This window comes from Panthera pardus, unplaced genomic scaffold, assembly GCF_024362965.1.
Source record: "Panthera pardus isolate Hobbes unplaced genomic scaffold, ASM2436296v1 HiC_scaffold_18, whole genome shotgun sequence".
Classification (NCBI taxonomy): domain Eukaryota; kingdom Metazoa; phylum Chordata; class Mammalia; order Carnivora; family Felidae; genus Panthera; species Panthera pardus.
In genome coordinates, this window is record NW_026526743.1 from 18,924,715 (window position 1) to 18,942,538 (window position 17,824).

The 17,824-nt window shown below is 37.9% G+C and overlaps 1 protein-coding gene across 4 annotated transcripts in view; it reads right to left on the reverse strand.

The window, feature by feature from the left end:
• Positions 1–17,824, reverse strand: part of UBA2 (ubiquitin like modifier activating enzyme 2) — a 40,254-nt gene that overhangs the window by 12,155 nt on the left and 10,275 nt on the right. For 3 of the 4 annotated variants that reach the window (XM_019423392.2, XM_019423391.2, XM_019423394.2), the window contains exons 7-13: positions 13,099–13,166; positions 12,376–12,497; positions 8,800–8,899; positions 7,391–7,557; positions 5,088–5,181; positions 4,888–5,000; positions 304–459 (exon numbers count right to left, since the gene is read on the reverse strand). In XM_019423392.2, coding sequence (XP_019278937.1) covers positions 304–459; positions 4,888–5,000; positions 5,088–5,181; positions 7,391–7,557; positions 8,800–8,899; positions 12,376–12,497; positions 13,099–13,166 — 820 coding nt within the window. The remainder of the gene's footprint in view (positions 1–303; positions 460–4,887; positions 5,001–5,087; positions 5,182–7,390; positions 7,558–8,799; positions 8,900–12,375; positions 12,498–13,098; positions 13,167–17,824) is intronic. The other variant, XM_019423393.2, reaches the window with a different exon arrangement.

Sequence of the window (17,824 nt, forward strand, 5' to 3'; positions counted from 1 at the left end):
GCCAAGGAACTGTGTCACCTCTGTACAACCTGTGGTGCATATTCCATCCAAATTCATCTATTCCTTTCTGGGATGTGAGGCACATATTCTGGAACCACAGACCAAAAACGTAGTAGGAACCCAGACAGTAAAGCAACCTAGAATATCAGAGCAATGCACTTTAGCAGTCAGAGCCTTTCAGAGTAATTATGTGGTTTAGTTTGTTATCATGTTAAACTATACCGCAAAAGGGAGCCTACGTTTTCCTTTTTTTTTAGGAAAGGAAAACGAACCTTGTGGAAGATTACCAGCCTGTACACTTACCTTATCCTGTAATGTGAGAACAGTCACTTTGTGTACATTCAGCCGAACAGTCACCTCTGGCTTGCTGGCACATACGTAACAGTTAGGGTTAGGAGGATCCAGTGCACAAGGCACAAGAAGCTTCTTTCTTGGGTTTGGTTGTTTGTTCAAAAAAATCTTTGGAGAGAAAATACAGGCAGAAACCAGAAATCTTATGCTTTTATATACCATATAATTTGAAGCCTACGGTCTTCTTTACTGCACGGTCAATAAAAAATGACTTAAATAGGGGCGCTTGGGTGGCTCCCTTAAGCATCTGACTCTTGATCTCGGCTCAGGTCACGATCTCATGGTTTCTGAGTTCGAGCTCCGCATTGGGCTCTGCACTGACAGGAGAATCTGCTTGGGACTGATTCATTCATTCTCATTCTCCCTCTTTCTCTCTCTCTCCCTCCCTCTCTCCCCCCCACCCGCTCCGCATGCTCTCTCTCAAATAAACTTTAAAAATGACTTAAATCTTCCCTTCTAGATGGCAGAAAACATAAGGAAAATCATGGCCTTTTTAAGAGCCTCATTTTCTTTCAACTTTCTTTAACAGTTAGTGACCATGTGAAAGGCTGTGTTTACTGAAAAGAAATCTTGAAGACTCTATAAACTATTCTGCAAACTAACTTAGCGAATTAAGGGCCTAGCTGTATTCATCTCTGATATCATTAAATCAATTTTGGGGTATCTTCCTAGTGGTTATTCTTATCAATTTTAAGCCAACCTCCCAATAGTAAATATCAATATGCTAATTTCTCCGAATAATGGTAACACTTTCACAGATGCATGGAACCAATGTGCCGTTTTTCTTTTCAAGTTGTCTTTGATGACTACAACATTAACATTTATATAAAGAAGAGAAAAAGTGATGTACTTCAGGCAATATTAGCACCTATTTACGATTTCCCAAGCATACAAACAAAAAATAAAAGCCAATGAAAAATTTAAAAATTGCAATGGATAAAAAACTTGCACTGAAATTTAAAAAGGTCCCAACTAAGGGACGCCTAGGTGTCTCAGTTGGTTAAACATCTGACTCTTGACCTCAGCTCATGATCTCCTGGTTCCTGGAATCCAGTTCTGCTTGGGCTCTGTGCTGACAGTGTGGAGCCTACTTGAGATGCTCTCTCCCCTTCCCCTGCTCATGCACACAAGCACGCTCTCTTTCTCTATCTTAAAAAAACAAAAAAAGGCCCCAAACTTAACGTCATTATTACTTTACTACAAAGTTCAGCAAACACTAGCAAGATCAATACAAACAAAGGTCAAAAGAACACTAGAAGTAAATACACAAATTTCTCACTTTGTGATGACCATGTTAAGTGTGGCCACCAAAGTGGAACCTCAGATTCCCCAAGCTTAAAGTAAATCCTGGGGTGCCCAGCTGGCTCAGTTGGAAGAATATGCGACTCATGGGGTGCCTGGGTGGCTCAGTCAGTTAAGTGTCTGACTTTGGCTCAGGTCATGATCTCATGGTTTGAGTTCGAGCCCCAGTTGGGCTGTGCTGACAGCTCAGAGCCTGGAGCCTGCTTCGGATTCTGTGTCTCCCCCTCTCTCTGCCCCTCCCATGCTCATGCTCTCTTATCTCTCAATAATAAATGTTAAAAAAAAAAAAAAAGCATGTGACTCTTGATCTTGGGGTTGTGAGTTCAAGCCCCATGATGGGTGTAGAGATTACTTTTTTAAAAAAAAGAAGAAAAACCAAATCCTGGGAGAGGCAATCAAGTGCTGGGAGGAGGGCTCCTGTAGCAACAGTATTGCTAGAAGTTAGTCATTGTATTGGCAAGGTCAGAGGCAGGGTTCAATGGGGAAAACAGATTTGTTTGATCTAAGCTTCACTAGGAAGATAACTGTATGAAGGGAAATCGACAGTAACGGAAGCAACTGCTAACCCTGTTGATGCCCAGGCTAACAATATTAATTCATCTTAAAATTCACTTATAAATGTGAACCAAAAAATCCAGACATAAACATCATTAACCCAAGAGGGAAAAAGCTGAGTAAAAAGAAATGAGAAGGATGTTATAGGAAAGAGTACATATTTTAAATAAATTCAACAATTAGTATTGTTTGTGAGCTCAAAGGGATGCATACTGTAGCCACAGGACAAACTCAAGCTGCTAGAAGGTGGAAATCAAAAATGAAGTTCTTAGGGGCGCCTGGGTGGCTCAGTCAGTTATGCATCTGACTCTGGCTCAGGTCATGATCTCACAGTTTGTGGGTTTGAGCCCTGTGTCGGACTCTGTGCTGACAGCTGGAAGCCTGGAGCCTGCTTCAGACTCTGTCTCCCTCTCTCTCTCTCTGCCCCTCCCCCACTTGTGTTCGGTCTCTCAAAAATAAATAAAATGTAAAAAAAAAAAAAAAAAAAAAAAAAAAATCTAGTTCTTAGAAATTAAAATTTTGACAGTTAAGAAAAAGAATTAAACCAAATCAAGGTAGCAGACTGGCAATGATTCTACACCCATTCACCCCGAAACTACATGGAAACAATAACAAATATTTTAAGAGTAAATCAATAATAGCACTGAAAAGTATGAGTACCACTGCAGAGTAGGTAGTTTTTCAGAAATTCCTAAAAACTGGGACATCCAACTTGATTTCGGCTAAGTTCATGATCTCTCAGTCTGTGAGTTCGAGCCCCACATCTGGCTCCGCACGAACAGCACGGAGTCTGCTTGAGATTCTCTCTTTCCCTCTCTCTCTGCCCGTCCCCTGCTTACACTCTCTCTCTCCCAAAATAAACATTAAAAAATATATATGCATTTATGTATTTCAAAATTCCTAAAAATAAATTGATCTTTTCATGTCAACATTATAGTAAAAAGAACATAAATGAGCAAAAATATTGGCTAGAAGTATTTTCAGGAAATTTTTTAAATTGCTAAGTTGTTAAGAATGCAAATCATCTTCAGGCAAACTCAAAGTGAAAGCAGGAATCCAAAGAGAATGTCCAAGTGGCTTTGGTTTTAAAAGATAAATCTAGGAGCGCCTGGGTAGCTCAGTCGGTTGAGTGTCCGACTTCGGCTCAGGTCATGATCTTGCTGTCCTTGAGTTTGAGCCCTGCGTCGGGTTCTGTGCTGACAGCTCAGAGCCTAGAGCCTGTTTCAGATTCTGTGTCTCCCTCTCACTCTGCCCCTCCCCCACTCATGCTTTGTGTCTCTATCTGCAAAAATAAATAAACTTAAAAAAAAAGAAAAAATTAAAAGATAAATCTAGTCCATCCCTCATGCATGTAGAACTCTCTAACAGAAACTCCCATAAAGCAAGGACCTGGAAGAGGAGGAAAAGATCTTTCCCACAAAAACAGCAAGACAGATTGTGACCTTGGTGCTTAGGGGAGCAGGGAAATATCTTCCTTCATGTTTCATTACAGTAGGACAGGGCTCATGCAGACTTGCAACTTGGATTAGAGGAGCTGAAAAACTAAAGCTGAAATTTTTAAAGTAGTACTGGATTGGTAGGATGCCAGGCACCCAGATATAAACAAACACAAATCCTCTTTGAAGTACACCTTCAATAAGTCCTTAAGAATTGTCAGACAGTTTTAACTAACACTAAGTTGATTAAAAAAAATCCAAAAAACCCCACAAATCATATACCACACAGGCCAAAAAAATACTATGATATCTAGCAGAAAGGACAGTACATACATCCATAAAAACTTTAGACATTATCAAAGAACATAAAATAGGTTTAAAACAGAAAAGGAGATTGAAAAACATGAAGAAAACAAAAACATGAATGAAGGAGAGAACTAGAAAATGACAAAACAAAATTGAAAAACCATACAGAACTCTTAAAATCGAAAAAACTTTATAAGGAACCATACAATGAATCTAAGAATTCAGTAAAACTCTGGAAACTGTTAGAAGCAAACTAGCTTATAAAATAAGAGAAGCAACTATATTTTCCTTTTTACTGTAACTTCCAGGAAGCTTAAAAACGAGCTCATAAGGTTACTACTGGAACAATGTTTTTTCCACTGCTTTAATCAATTTTATTGTTTTAATTTTTTAGGTGCTCTGTTTAATGTGCTTTTTAGAGTTACTTTTTTTCCCCTAAAATATAGACTACTATTAAAAAGAGGGTGGACTTGGGGCGCCTGGGTGGCTCAGTCGGTTAAGCGTCTGACTTCGGCTCAGGTCACGATCTCATGGTCCGTGAGTTCGAGCCCCGCGTCGGGCTCTGTGCTGACAGCTCAGAGCCTGGAGCCTGCTTCAGATTCTGTGTGTCCCTCTCTCTCTCTGCTCCTCCCCTGTTCATGCTCTGTCTCAAAAATAAATAAATATTAAAAAAAAAAAAAAAAAAAAAGAGGGTGGACAGGGGTGCCTGGCTGGCTAAGTTGGTAGAACATGAGACTTTGGATCTCGGAGTTGGGAGGTCAAGCCCCACATTGGATGCAGAGATTACTTGTGAAAGAAACAAAGAAAGAGAGAAAGAAAGAGAGAAAGAAAGAGAGAAAGAAAGAGAGAAAGAAAGGAAGGAAGGAAAGGAAAGGAAAGGAAAGGAAAGGAAAGAAGGAAGGAAGGAAGGAAGGGAAAGAAAGAAAGAAATACTCACTGTTCTACACTGGTCTATTTTTCCTGATAAAATCTTCAATCCTTCCAACACTATTAACCCAGCAATCACTGCATTAGTAGTAGCGATAGCAGGAATAATGTTCCCTGCCATTGCTGAAAAACAAAGATGAGTATGTTTAACTGTTAGAAAAGAATAACTTAGAATTTTAAGTGATACAATTGAACTACAAAACAACTTACATTTTATATCAAATCTGCTCTTCATATTCATACTGAAAATATGCATCCTGAGGTTTGCAGCAGAGGTGACAAAATCCATTGCAGATGGATCATCCTGCCAATAATTTAAACAATTTAACAAGCCTTCCCACAGATTTACTAATTTAGTATCACCTTCAAAATAGTACTCTCCCATGTGTGTAACAACCATAGTCAACTAGAACAAGAGATGGCCTTGCAGGAGAGGCCAGTCCCATAAAGCCTTATAGTAGCATGGAGAATGGATGAATTGGGGGCAGGGTCTCATTATCAACTCCTTGGATCCAGGGATGTAGCCTGACAAGACTGCCAAGGGAAGCCTGGGTAGCTCAGTGGGCTAAGAGTCCAAGTCTTGATTTTGGCTCAGGTCATGATCTCCCAGTTCACGGGATCAATAATAGGCTCACAATTAGTGCAGAGCCTGCTTGGGATTCTCTGTCCCTACGACTGCTCCCTGGCTCTCTTTCTCTCTCAATAAAATAAACATTTAAAAAGAAAAGAATGCCAAAGGGCGCCTGGGTGGCTCAGTCGGTTAAGCGTCCAACTTCAGCTCAGGTCATTACCTCACAGTTCGTGAGTTCGAGCCCTGCATGGGGCTCTGTGCTGACAGCTCAGAGCCTGGAGCCTGCTTTGGATTCTGAGTCTCCCTGTCTCTCTGCCCCTCCTCCACCCATGCTCACTCTCTCTCAAAAATAAATAAATGTAAAAAAAAAAAAAAAAAAAAAAGAAAGAAAGAAAGAAAAGAATGCCAAGACCCACCAGGCCTCTAGGAACTCAGTCCCACTTAAACGAGTGAAGTGGACACTAAGTGTATAGAGCAGAACACCAATTCCACTCACTGACGATGGCAACACTTTCCCAGGTGCATCAGTCAGTAATGGAAGTTGTCTGACAATACAAACTCCAGGCAAAGAGATCAAGGTTTTTTACAGAAAACAATTTCACTAAAAACTCAAACATCTGGACTACACCTTTTGGTTTTCCCTCTCCAAATTCCCTTCATAAAATACCAGTCTCCTGTATTTGCTGTTTCTTTTCACATATGGCAATACAACAAAAGTTTCCCTTTGACAGTTTATCTTCTTTCTGAGATTGTATCTTGGTCTCTTAAGATTTCAACAAAGTTTTCTGCTTCACTGAGAACATACTATCCTAGCCTATAATTCAAAAGCACTAAAGTGGAGAAGAGAAAGCACTGAGACAAAGCACTGAGAGGATGTGAGTTCTCTACATACTCACTGGCTGGCTGGCTAACCTCAGGCAAATGAAATTCCTTAACTATTAGGGAATATTATAGAAATATTTCAGAAGGTTGTCATGAGGATTAAGTGTGACTATTTAACAGTACCCAACAGTGTAGAGCTACTTCCCTAGGCAATTGGTTCATCATACCCATTAGATGTAGATTTTAATCAGAGGGTAACAACTACCAGTTTCATGGTTTCATTATCTAGCCCTGTGTACAGATGAAAACTACCCAAATCACTCTAACAGTAATAATGCAAATATATATTTAATAGTTAATCTTTATATGACATAAACCCAAAAGAATGTTTTCAAGAATCCCAAAAACATAAACTTACTAGCTTCAGTTTACATGTCTAATTCAACCAAAGTTTCAAACTTTGCACAGAATTATCAGCTTAGTAAAACTGACCAAACTTTTCCCCTTACTTTACAACTCAGGGCAAATCTCTACCATCATAGAAACGTATTACCAGTATCACAGATAAATCACTGGTAGACATAGAAAACACTGATTAACAATTAAAATAAATTCATCAAATTTCAAAATATGACATCTAACCACAAACTGCTATTAAATATTATTTTAACTTGTAAGAATCTGTATTTAGAGGTCTCAGACCTTTAACTATTTCAACAGAAAGGCTATTTTATTACTTTCAAAGTTAAATCAGGCCCATGAGCTATTGTCTCCAAAAGAATTTTATGACTTCTATTAACATATCTGCACTTACAAAAGAAATTTTTTAAGCCAGTGAAACATTTTACTCCAGTCAATTCACATAATTTCTCCAGTCAACATAATTATAAACCACAAACCCATTATCAGAATCAAGTTTTATGATATTACTTGAATTCACGTACAGAAAATTCATAGTTCAGTGTAGTAATTAGAGATGAAAACATCCAATCAATATCAGTATTATGTTCTCAAATTCTGGTGGGATAAATGATATCCAAAAACTTACTAGTTTCTGGTTACAGTTCAAGAACTAAAATAAGCATGTGATACAGAATTGCCACGTATTTTCAAAACTAACCTTGTCCCATATGAGCTCAGCTCCATCCCCCTTTTCTGCTAAATTAACTCTCAAAGTCTCAATGCTCTTTGAAAACAGACGTGCATAGCTCTTTACATCTAGAACCTGCTGGTCTTTCAGACCTAACTGGGGTTCATTTTGTTGATCTGATGCATTGGTTTCTTCTCCTAAGGGAAAAAAATATTAGAAATTTCACTATTAAACATCATGTGTTTGTTTTATTTAACAATTTAATTAATGCCTGACCAATGAGAAAATCAATGTGAAACAAATTCCATCAAAATAATTATCAGGATGCTACAAAGATTTGTACAAAAAAAAAAGTGCTAATACCAAAATGGGAAAGCTGCAAGATGGTCTCAGAACCTCACTGGGTTATTGGGGAATTCAAAGATATGTCCAGCACACAGCACTCAGTAAGTGGAAGCTATCAGAACCATATTTGAATTTAGTCTGTAAAGTCAAATATTTGTTACTGTGGAGAAGTGCTCAAAACTGACACCCCAAATCTCCCGGGACTCTCTAAGTTTGTGTGCTGACCACTGCTGTATAATATAATTCAGGTAAGACAAGATACAATGTGTGGAAGAGGCGGTAGAATAAGGAAGTAGCCACTACTACAATGGTTTTTTTTCACATTTAAAATTACAAATGCATTAGGGGCGCCTGGGTGGCTCAATCGGTTAAGCTTTTGACTTCAGCTCAGGTCATGATCTCACAGTCTGTGAGTTCGAGCCCTGCATCGGGCTCTGTGCTGACAGCTCAGAGCCCGGAGCCTGCTTCAGATTCTGTGTCTCCCTCTCTCTCTACCCCTCCCCTGTTCATGCTCTGTTTCTCTGTCTCAAAAATAAATAAACATTAAAAAAATTTTTTTAAATTACAAATACACTAAATCTTTAAGAGACACACAAAGGTACAAAGATGTATGTGCATGTATACTTAGCACAACACCTTATTTCGGGGAAAATACAAAACAAAGGTTAACCAAGGGGCACTAGTTAAATAATACTGGAAAGAGCAAGTACGAATATATGAATAGTATGATTCAACTTGAGTAAAGTATGTACAAAAGTCCTCTTTGTTTCTGTGCACAGGGCTGAACTACAAAGACATTCCCTAAGTGTTAATAATGGCTATTTCCCTAGGTGATAAGATTTGCAGTCATCTCCCTTCATCATATGTTTCTAAACTGTTAGAATTTCTTACAATGAAATTCAAGGTATTTAAAGATTTCAGGTAAGAGAATTACCAATTTCGGTATCCCAGAGACTAAAATGAATTTCTTTTTTAAGTTTATTTATTTAAGTAATCTCTACACCTAACATGGGGCTTACACTCACAGTCCTGAGAGGTCAAGAGCCACATGCTCCTCTGACTGAGCCAGATAGGTGCCTCATAAAAGTCTTTACCTTGACTTTGTACTTCAGCCCAGTCCAACGGAACTGGAGGTTTCCTTTTCCGCCACAGTTTGTCCATTGTCAACAGATACCGGATATCATCTTTAAAAAGCTTAAAAATAAAACAAAATAAAATAAAATCTCATAAATCCTACAGCCCCTATGCTGATAAAATATAGCAGTATCATTGTTGATTACAAATATTACACCATAGAATATTCTGATTTAAGGTCATGCTCTATACTAACAGATCAACAATTTCCAAAAGATAAAAAAACCCACAAAACTTAAACCTTGTATAGAAAGAAATTTTTACACAGAACCTCGCTTTTGAAATAGTGAAAGCAGAAATTCTGAGGAAAACAGAGAAAGGGAACTCTGAACACTGCTCACTGCACCTGTCACCTCCCCTAGGCACACCTAAAGCCCCAAAGATCAATCAGAAGCAAAATCACACCAATCAAGGAGCTAAATAAACATGCACCAGCTCCACGAGAATTGAATAAAATCATTGAGCCTAGAGATACCAGTTAGTAATACCTCCAAGTTCATGGGTATACAGCAATAAAGCATAAACATTTTAAAAGTACTCAAAACCAGCTCTTAACCACCTATATGTAACATCTTGGAAATGTGGTCTGCTCCCACCCTCAAAGTTAAAAAATAAAACAATTACTATTTCAACCCGCCCCAGAAGCTCAAAAACAAAACAATCCTGTTTTGGGATAGTGCCTGTTTGGCACTATCCTGTAGAATTTCAGATGATTTTAGTATTTTTACTTTTTCCTCAGTTGCATTTCCTATTGCCAGTTGATTTAGTCAATACACTTATTGTGTCAGCTATTAATTTAAAATTGGCTTAATAAAAATATTCAGAACTAGTTCTATCAAAATATGTTCAATTCTATCAATATTTATTAAACATCCTTAAACCTTTAGAAAAGCAGCCAAATATACAAATAGAATACAGTTTAGAGCAAAAATCACATAGCTTTGAGTACTAGCAGGAACTTTGTTCTAGAAGAATCAATAAAGAGTTCAAGGAGATGGTAACATCTGAAATGGGTGCACACATAAGGAAATGAGAAGCACATTATTATTTGGGTAACAAATGTGGTTAGAGACATTTTGTAGAGGACCTTAAGCACTTGGCTGGAAAGCCTCCCAGGCAATGGTGAATTAGTGTGGTTTTCCAGGAACAAGCTCTATCCATGCCCTTTATCCAATTATTAAAGACTGGGAAGCCCTCAGAGTTCTGTACTAAACCATCTTCATGCTCTTTTCTCTTTCTATAGGCCTATGAATCCCAGTCTAAACCTCTCTGCTTGCCTTTAGAATCACCTGTCCTTTCTCTAATATTCCACAGGAATCTCAAAATTGATTCTATCACCTTCTCCTTTCCTCTAACCTCTACACAACACACCTGCTTCCCACCTTACCTATCTCAGAGAATGGCACCCTGTTCAGTAGGAACCCAGTTATCATTCCTGATTCTTCACTGTTCCTCACCTTAAACATCCTAAGTCCTATTCAATCTACTTTTCCTCCACGCTACACTGGGAATACAGATGGGCTGTACTTCAGATCTAGCATTGCACAATCCCAGAAGGCACCTTCCCATATAAGACTACAATAGGAATTATCAGGACCTAGAGCGCACAGCATACCCACTGTATTCTCATAGTAATCCTATAGACTACCTTTTAATGGATTCCCATTGCCTTGGTATAACATCCTTGTCATGACCTAGGAAGTCCTGCCTGATCTAGCCTCAGCTTATGTTTCCAGCCCTCTTCCCACTTTCCCCTTTAATGGGCACTGTTTCAGTTTTTCAACCTGAGGCTTTCTTTGTATACGTAGCATTCTTATCCCCCCCCCCCCCCCCATTCTTTAAAGTCTTGGGTTGAAATATCACTTCCTCTGGAAAGCCTCTTTTGAACCTGCATACTAGGTCTAACAACATTAAATAATATGTACATTAAGTCTACTTAGTATCAAAGGGTTCCAATCCATCTGAACTTACTATCACAGCATTCTGAATATATTACTTGGTATATGTTTAACTTTCCCTTTGAACTATGAATTACCTAGAAAGAGTTGGCACCCTATTTTCTCTCTTGTTCACCACTATATCTTCTGTCAGAGTGGTGACTTGCACACAGCAGATGCTTAGTTACCTACTAAACAGACTGGAGATATACTTCAGATTATGTTGGCATTCAACTGTTGCTCAAACTGGAAGGGAAATAGGTATACAGACACCAGTTTGGAAAATATTGTCACCATCTATAATAAAGTACATTTTAAGCACAATCAAAATCAAAATCCATTTTCCAAAGAAAAGGCTGTAATGAAGAAATAAATGAAATAGGTTTAAGAGTCAACCAGGAGCACCTAGGTGGCTCAGTCAGTTAAGTGTCCGACTCTTGGTTTCAGCTCAGATCATCTCACAGAAAATGAGAAACACATTTGGTGGAATGAACAGCAGGATGGAAGAAGCAGAGGAACAAATCAGTGACCTAAAAGACAGGTTACTGTCTTTTAGAAAAAAGAATTATACAAAATGAAAATAGACTTAGGGTACTGGGTGACTCCATGAAACATAATTAACATTCTATCCTACAAGTCCCAGAAGAAGAGGAGAGAAAAAGGGAGCAAAAAATGTATCTGAAGAAACAATAGTTCCCTAATCTAGGGAAGGAAACATATTCAGATCCAGGGAGGACACAGAACTCCCACCAAAATCAACAAAAGCAGATCCACACCAAAACATACTGTAATTAAATCAGCAAAATACAGTGATAAAGAAAAATTGTAAGACTAAGGCACAAGGAGAAGGAAAAGTAGAAGAATTAACCTTTACTCCAAGAGATACCTCTCAAACAGCAGAGGGGAAAAGAATTTGCATGAAGTGGGACATTCTCTTAACAGGTACATTTTGTCCAATGGTTTAAACCTGTTAATATATCCTTAAGGTCATCTGCTCAGTGTGGATGTTAAGCATATATCAGGCACTTTTAAGAAAAGCTGAGAAATCTTCAAGTATCTATTATGATAAACTTGCTGGGGAGTGAAGACAAAAGAAGTGAAAAGACTTTTAAAAACACAGACATGAAGACCTACCTGGGCTACAATTAGATAGAGCCAATTAAAAGTCTTCTAGATTTCTCCAGAAATATTCAGCAGGCAAATAATATATACTAATGAAGAGGGATTCAGCCAAGAACGAGAGGATTAGGAATTCAAGAGCAATTCAGTACATGTCAATCAAATTCCCAAGGGATTTGAGCAGGAAAAGGATATAAGACAAGAAACAGCAGGAATCAAAGGTCAGTTATAAGGAAAACTAGAAAGTTCAGTGAAAGTGAGGGAAGGAAAGACGACCAAGAGTGTGTAAGTGAGCCACCAATTTTAATTCCTATGGAGATACCGATTTAACATGAGAGCTAAAAATGTAAAACCTGATTATCCTGATGACACCAATCAACTTATTAAGACGTCATTAGGCATAAAAAGCATATTTCAATTTCATGTACTATTTTAAAACAGAATAAGTCTATCCATAATTATAAAGAAAGCAAATCGAACCTTGGTAAAAAGTTTAACTGGATCATATCCTGTTGATTTAGCCCATTCCTTAGTGGAAATACGTTTAATGTCACCATCTTCATTAGATGCTCTGGCTCTGGCTTCAGCTTCCATTGGTTCCCCTACAAAACAAACACTATTTCATTTTCAGCTGTAAATGTAAAACTAAGCTCTCATCTACCTTTGGGGAAAAAAGCCATTCACGAAGTCACCTGCACATGACGCAATCTAAGTTCAAAGAGAAAGGACAACAATATGCTCATCAGCATCTTTTCCTACCTCAGTTTTTGAAGGCCACATATAGAAGAGTTCAAAGTATGGACTTGTAATCAGATTGAAAACAACTCTCAGCTCTATTTACTACCTTCATGAAATCTCTCTGCACCTTGTCTTCACTAGTAAAACAGGACTACTCACTCTTTAAAACAGTCTTTCAAAGATGAAATAATATGGGGTGCCTAAGTGACTCAGTTAAGCATCTGGCTCTTGATTTCAGTTCAGGTCATGATCTCTCAGTTGGTGGGTTCCATCCCTGTGTCGGGCTCTGCGTTGACAGGAGGGGTGCCTGTTTGGGATTCTCTCTTCCTTTGTCTCTTAAACACATAATATACTATCTAACACATAACAGCAATTATTTTTTTTCTCCTCTTATGCTATCAACATTAAGCTAGTAAAAGAAAGGTAGTGCTCACTAAATAAGAGAACATATCCCAATCTACTTACAGGAAGCTTCAGGGTCAGCTCTGTCAGGGGATACTTCTTGATCAGCATCTTCTTCCCCAAACAACTGGCTACAAAAAGAGCAGGAAATATTTATGTACAATAAAATATTATGAACAAATCTTTACTTTTCTTACTTCCCCCAAAACAACTAATTTAGAATATTCCAAATCTTTATACTCCATAAACTTAAAAGCATTAAAGCAACCTGTTTAGATAGCTTGCATCTATCTTGCAAGATAGCTTGCATTTCAACCGTAACACAAGGAAGGCTAAATTTTAGTAGACCTAGATGCATTCCTATCATCTTGGCACTGCAAATTCCTAGTTAAAATCATTGAGCAAGAGACAGATGAGCAGGGGCACCTATGTGGCTGGGTGGCTAACTGTCCAACCCCTGATTTTGGCTCAGGTCATGATCTCACAGTTCATGTGTTCAAGCCCTGCATCAGGCTCTGCGCTGACAGTGTGGAGCCTGCTTGGGATTCTGTCTCCCTCTCTCTTTCTCTGCCCCTCCCCCACTCGTGCTCTCTCTCTCTCTCCCTCTCAAAATTAAATAAATAAACAGAGAGATACAGGTGAGCAGCTTTTACATTCCAATTTGGGTAACATTCTAAGGCCAGAATAATATTTGTGAAGTACACGTGCAGTTAGCTATACAAAAAACACTGTTACACACCTGCCACATGCTGGGTGATCTAGGAATCAGCAGGAATAAGCAAGGAGACATTTTTTTCATGGTAGTATATATCTTTACTACTAACAGGCCTTAAGAAACAATAATACATTAGCAGAAATTCTTTTTTGTTAATTCAGTTACCCTATAAACTATTTAATAACATTTACAGGAATATAATGTTCCAACCTTTCCTCAAGTTCTTGGCTTATAAGAAAGGTATCTTTTTAAAGGAATCCTTTAAATAATTAAAAAAAAAAAAAGCAGTCGTCTCAAAGTTCCTGATACACTTTACAAGAAAATGTCCACTTGTTCTCAAAGTCACTGTACCAATTTCCACCCCCACAATGGCATGTAAGAGTTCCTATCAATTTGCTTCTCTAAATTTAATGTTTTGCCAAACTACTTAGTGTAAAATGGTATCTTATTGTGATTTTATTCTTAACTTTCCAAGTTAGTCATAAAGGTGAACATATCTTCATTTGCTTATTTCCTATTTGGGTTTCCCTCAAAAGTTCCCGTTCATATTATCTTGTCAGGTTGTCTTTTTCTTGCTCATTACAGGAATATATTATGCATCATAATTTTTAGTTGATTTTATGTTGCAAATATTTTCTCATATGTAATGTCTTTTCATAAGACATTTGATGAATTTGAATGAATCAATATTTTCTTTTGTGGTTGGCACTTTATGTGTCTTAAGAAATCGTTCATGAACTCTAAGGATAAAGATTTCCCCCTATATTAGAAAGATTTAGTTTTTCCTTTCACATCTAAATACCTTATCCATCTGGACTTAATTTTCATATATTATTTGAAGTAGAGAATGTATTTTCCACATTGATAATGAATTGTCCTTTCACTTAATCCCTTCTTTCATCTGGGATCTCCTATGCAACCTTGGTCATGAATTCTGCATTGTCCCAATGGTCTATTTTTCTATCTCTGCACCAGCAACACACTGTAACTTCCTTTTAGCTTTTATTAAACCTTGACATCTATTAGAACAAGTCACCTCAACTTACTTCAGGAATGTTTGTTTAGGCCTTACTCTTGACATAAATTTTACAATCAGCTGAATGAATTCTAATAAAAACTCTGATGAGATTTTAACTGGAATTGCATTTGAATCTATAGATCAACTTGGAGATCAAGGACACATTCTCTCCTTTTATTTTATACTTCCTTTTATGTGCCATTACTAATCTTCCACACTGGGTCTTACAAATCTTAAGATTTATTCTCAGGTATTTCATGTTTTCTGATGCTTCACATTTAATTATCTTTAATATTTAATTATATGCTTTTATAGTGAGTTATCTACTTTTATATTTTCCAATGGCACGATACTGCATACAGACATGCCATCTTTTAGTTGGCCATGTTGCTAAACTGTCATTATTTCTAATAATTTGTCTATAGATTCTCTGGAGCTTTTCACTATACAGTATGTAAACTATACAGTATGTAAACAACAGTTTTGTTTCTTCTTTTCCCAATTCTTAATCCTCTATTTTCTTTTTGTTTTATTATGCTGGCTAGGAACTTCATTACAACACCAAATAAAAGCAGCAGTAATGGCATCCTCATGCCATCTCAGATTACAAAGGAGATGCTTTATAACTTTCATCATTAAAAATAATGCTTGTATGGGGCGCCTGGGTGGCTCAGTCAGGTAAGCATCCAACTTCAGCTCAGGTCATGGTTCATGGGATTGAGCCCTGTACTGGGCTCTGTGCTGACAGCTCAGAGCCTGAAGCCTGCTTCGGATTGTTTCTCCCTCTCTCTCTCTCTCTCTCTCTCTCTCTCAAAACTAAATAAACATTTAAAAAGTTAAAAAAAAAAAAAATGCTTGTATTAAGCATATGAATGGTAAATAATGGAGGTTTCTGACTGGTGGGGGTGGGAGTGTGCAGATAAGCAAGGGGAGGAAGCTAGAATGATCCATATAGTAATGGACTAGAGTTTAGGGAGACACCAGTATGAATTCATGTTTACCTTAATATAGATAGATGGTTAGAAACAGAAATGTTTGTAAATTTGTGTGTATACATACAGATTAGTATAAAAAGATTTTTTTGCTCTGTTGGCTAAAAGGGCTTAAAAGAAACGACACGTAATAGCATGGCGAGCATTCAGATCTGACTTTCTAATGCCATTCTTCAATAAAAGGAAACCAGGGCTCCTTGGAGAAAGGCCTGATACTATGGCAGGAAATAGACATGATGAGCCTGGGGCATCTTCTAGTACCAGAAAGCAAGGAATTGCTCCCCAAACCCCACCACACATTGATGGCATATGTCTAAGAGCACAGTCAACAGAAAGAGCTCCCAATGGCCAAAGACAGAACAATCTGAGCAACAAAATACCCTACTGGATTATAACCTAAAGTATAAAATATATTCAAAGAGTCCACATCGATGTAAATGATTGAATAAATCAATAAACGGGTGAGAAGAGACAAACCTTCCAGGCAGAAGAACTCTAAATAACTTACATAGATACTCTGCCCTCAAGGAAGCAGAAAACAGCTCCCATTCTTTAGGTGTGGGCTGCACAGAGTGACTTCCTTCCAAAGTGCATGGCACAATATAGAAAGTGGGGGTGAAAGGGGCGCCTGGGTGGTTCAGTCGTTTAAGTGTCCGACTTAGGCTCAGGTCATGGTCTCATGGCCCGTGAGTTCTAGCCCTGCGTCGGGCTCTGTGTTGACAGCTCAGAGCCTGGATCCTGCTTTGGATTCTGTGTCTCCCTCTCTCTCTGCCCCTCCCCTGCTCGCACCCTCGCTCTCCTTCAAAAATAAACATTAAAAAAGTGAGAAAATTTACAGTGGAGAAACCAGACAAACACTACCTTAGCTAAGTGATCAAGCCCAACATTAACAGTCATAAATCTTGTCAATAACACATTCTTCACATGATGTGATGAAAATGGCAATTTAACTACCTCTGTGATTTCCCTCTCAACAGCTCAAAATAATAGTATCGTCATGAAAAAAAAAATTTCAATAGTGGGGTATCCTACAAAATACCTGACCAGTACTCCTCCAGACCAGTCCTCCAGACTCTTCCTAATTTCTTTGGAGGTCACAGACAACAAGGAAAGCCTGAGAAACTGTCACAGTCAAAGGAGGCCTAAAGAGACATGACAGACATCTAATGGTAATGTGGTATCCTGGAACAGAAAAGGGACACTGGGTAAAAACGAAGGGCTCTCTAAATAAACTATGGACTTCAGTTAATAAAGATACCAGTAGTGGTTCCATAATTGTTACATATGTATCATAAGATGCTAACAGAGGAAACTGGGTGTGAGAACTCTGTTCTATCTTCTCAATTTTCCTGTAAATCTGAAACTGTTCTAAAAAGTCTGTTAAAAATAAAAAAAGTTTGCTGAATGACGCTTACATTTTTTGTGAAATTTCATCATTATACCATTATATGCATACTCTTCTGAGTGCATATACATTATACCGTAATCAAAAAATAAAGAAAATCAAACAAACTGTTTTAATTTTAACTAGGCTCCATGCCCCATGTGGGGCTTGAACTCACAACCTTGAGATTAAAAGTCACATTGCATGCTCCACCAACTGAGCCAGCAAGGCTCCCAGAAAACCAGTGTTTGCTGTAGGTTTGTAAAAGGCATCTTTTACCAGGTTGATAAAGTTTTCTTCATATTTTATTAAGAATTTTTGTCATGAGGGGCACCTGGCTGGCTCAGTTGGTGGAGTGTGCGACTCTTGATCTTGGGGTTGTAAAATTCCCACATTGGGTATAGAGAATACTTAAAATAAAGGATTAAAAATAAAATCTTAAAAAAAAAAAACAAACCCCACAATTTTTGTCATGAAAGGGTATTTCCTGAATTTTGTCAAATGTTTTTTCTGCATCTATGAAGGCTACCCAGTTTCTCTTTATTTTCTTAATGAAGTGAATGATGTGTATTAAATTGTGGCTTGTATTCTTAGAATAAATACAACCTTGTCATGGTATACTTTTTGTTTTACACAATTCTAGATTTGTATGCAAGTATTTTGTATAGGATTTTTGCATC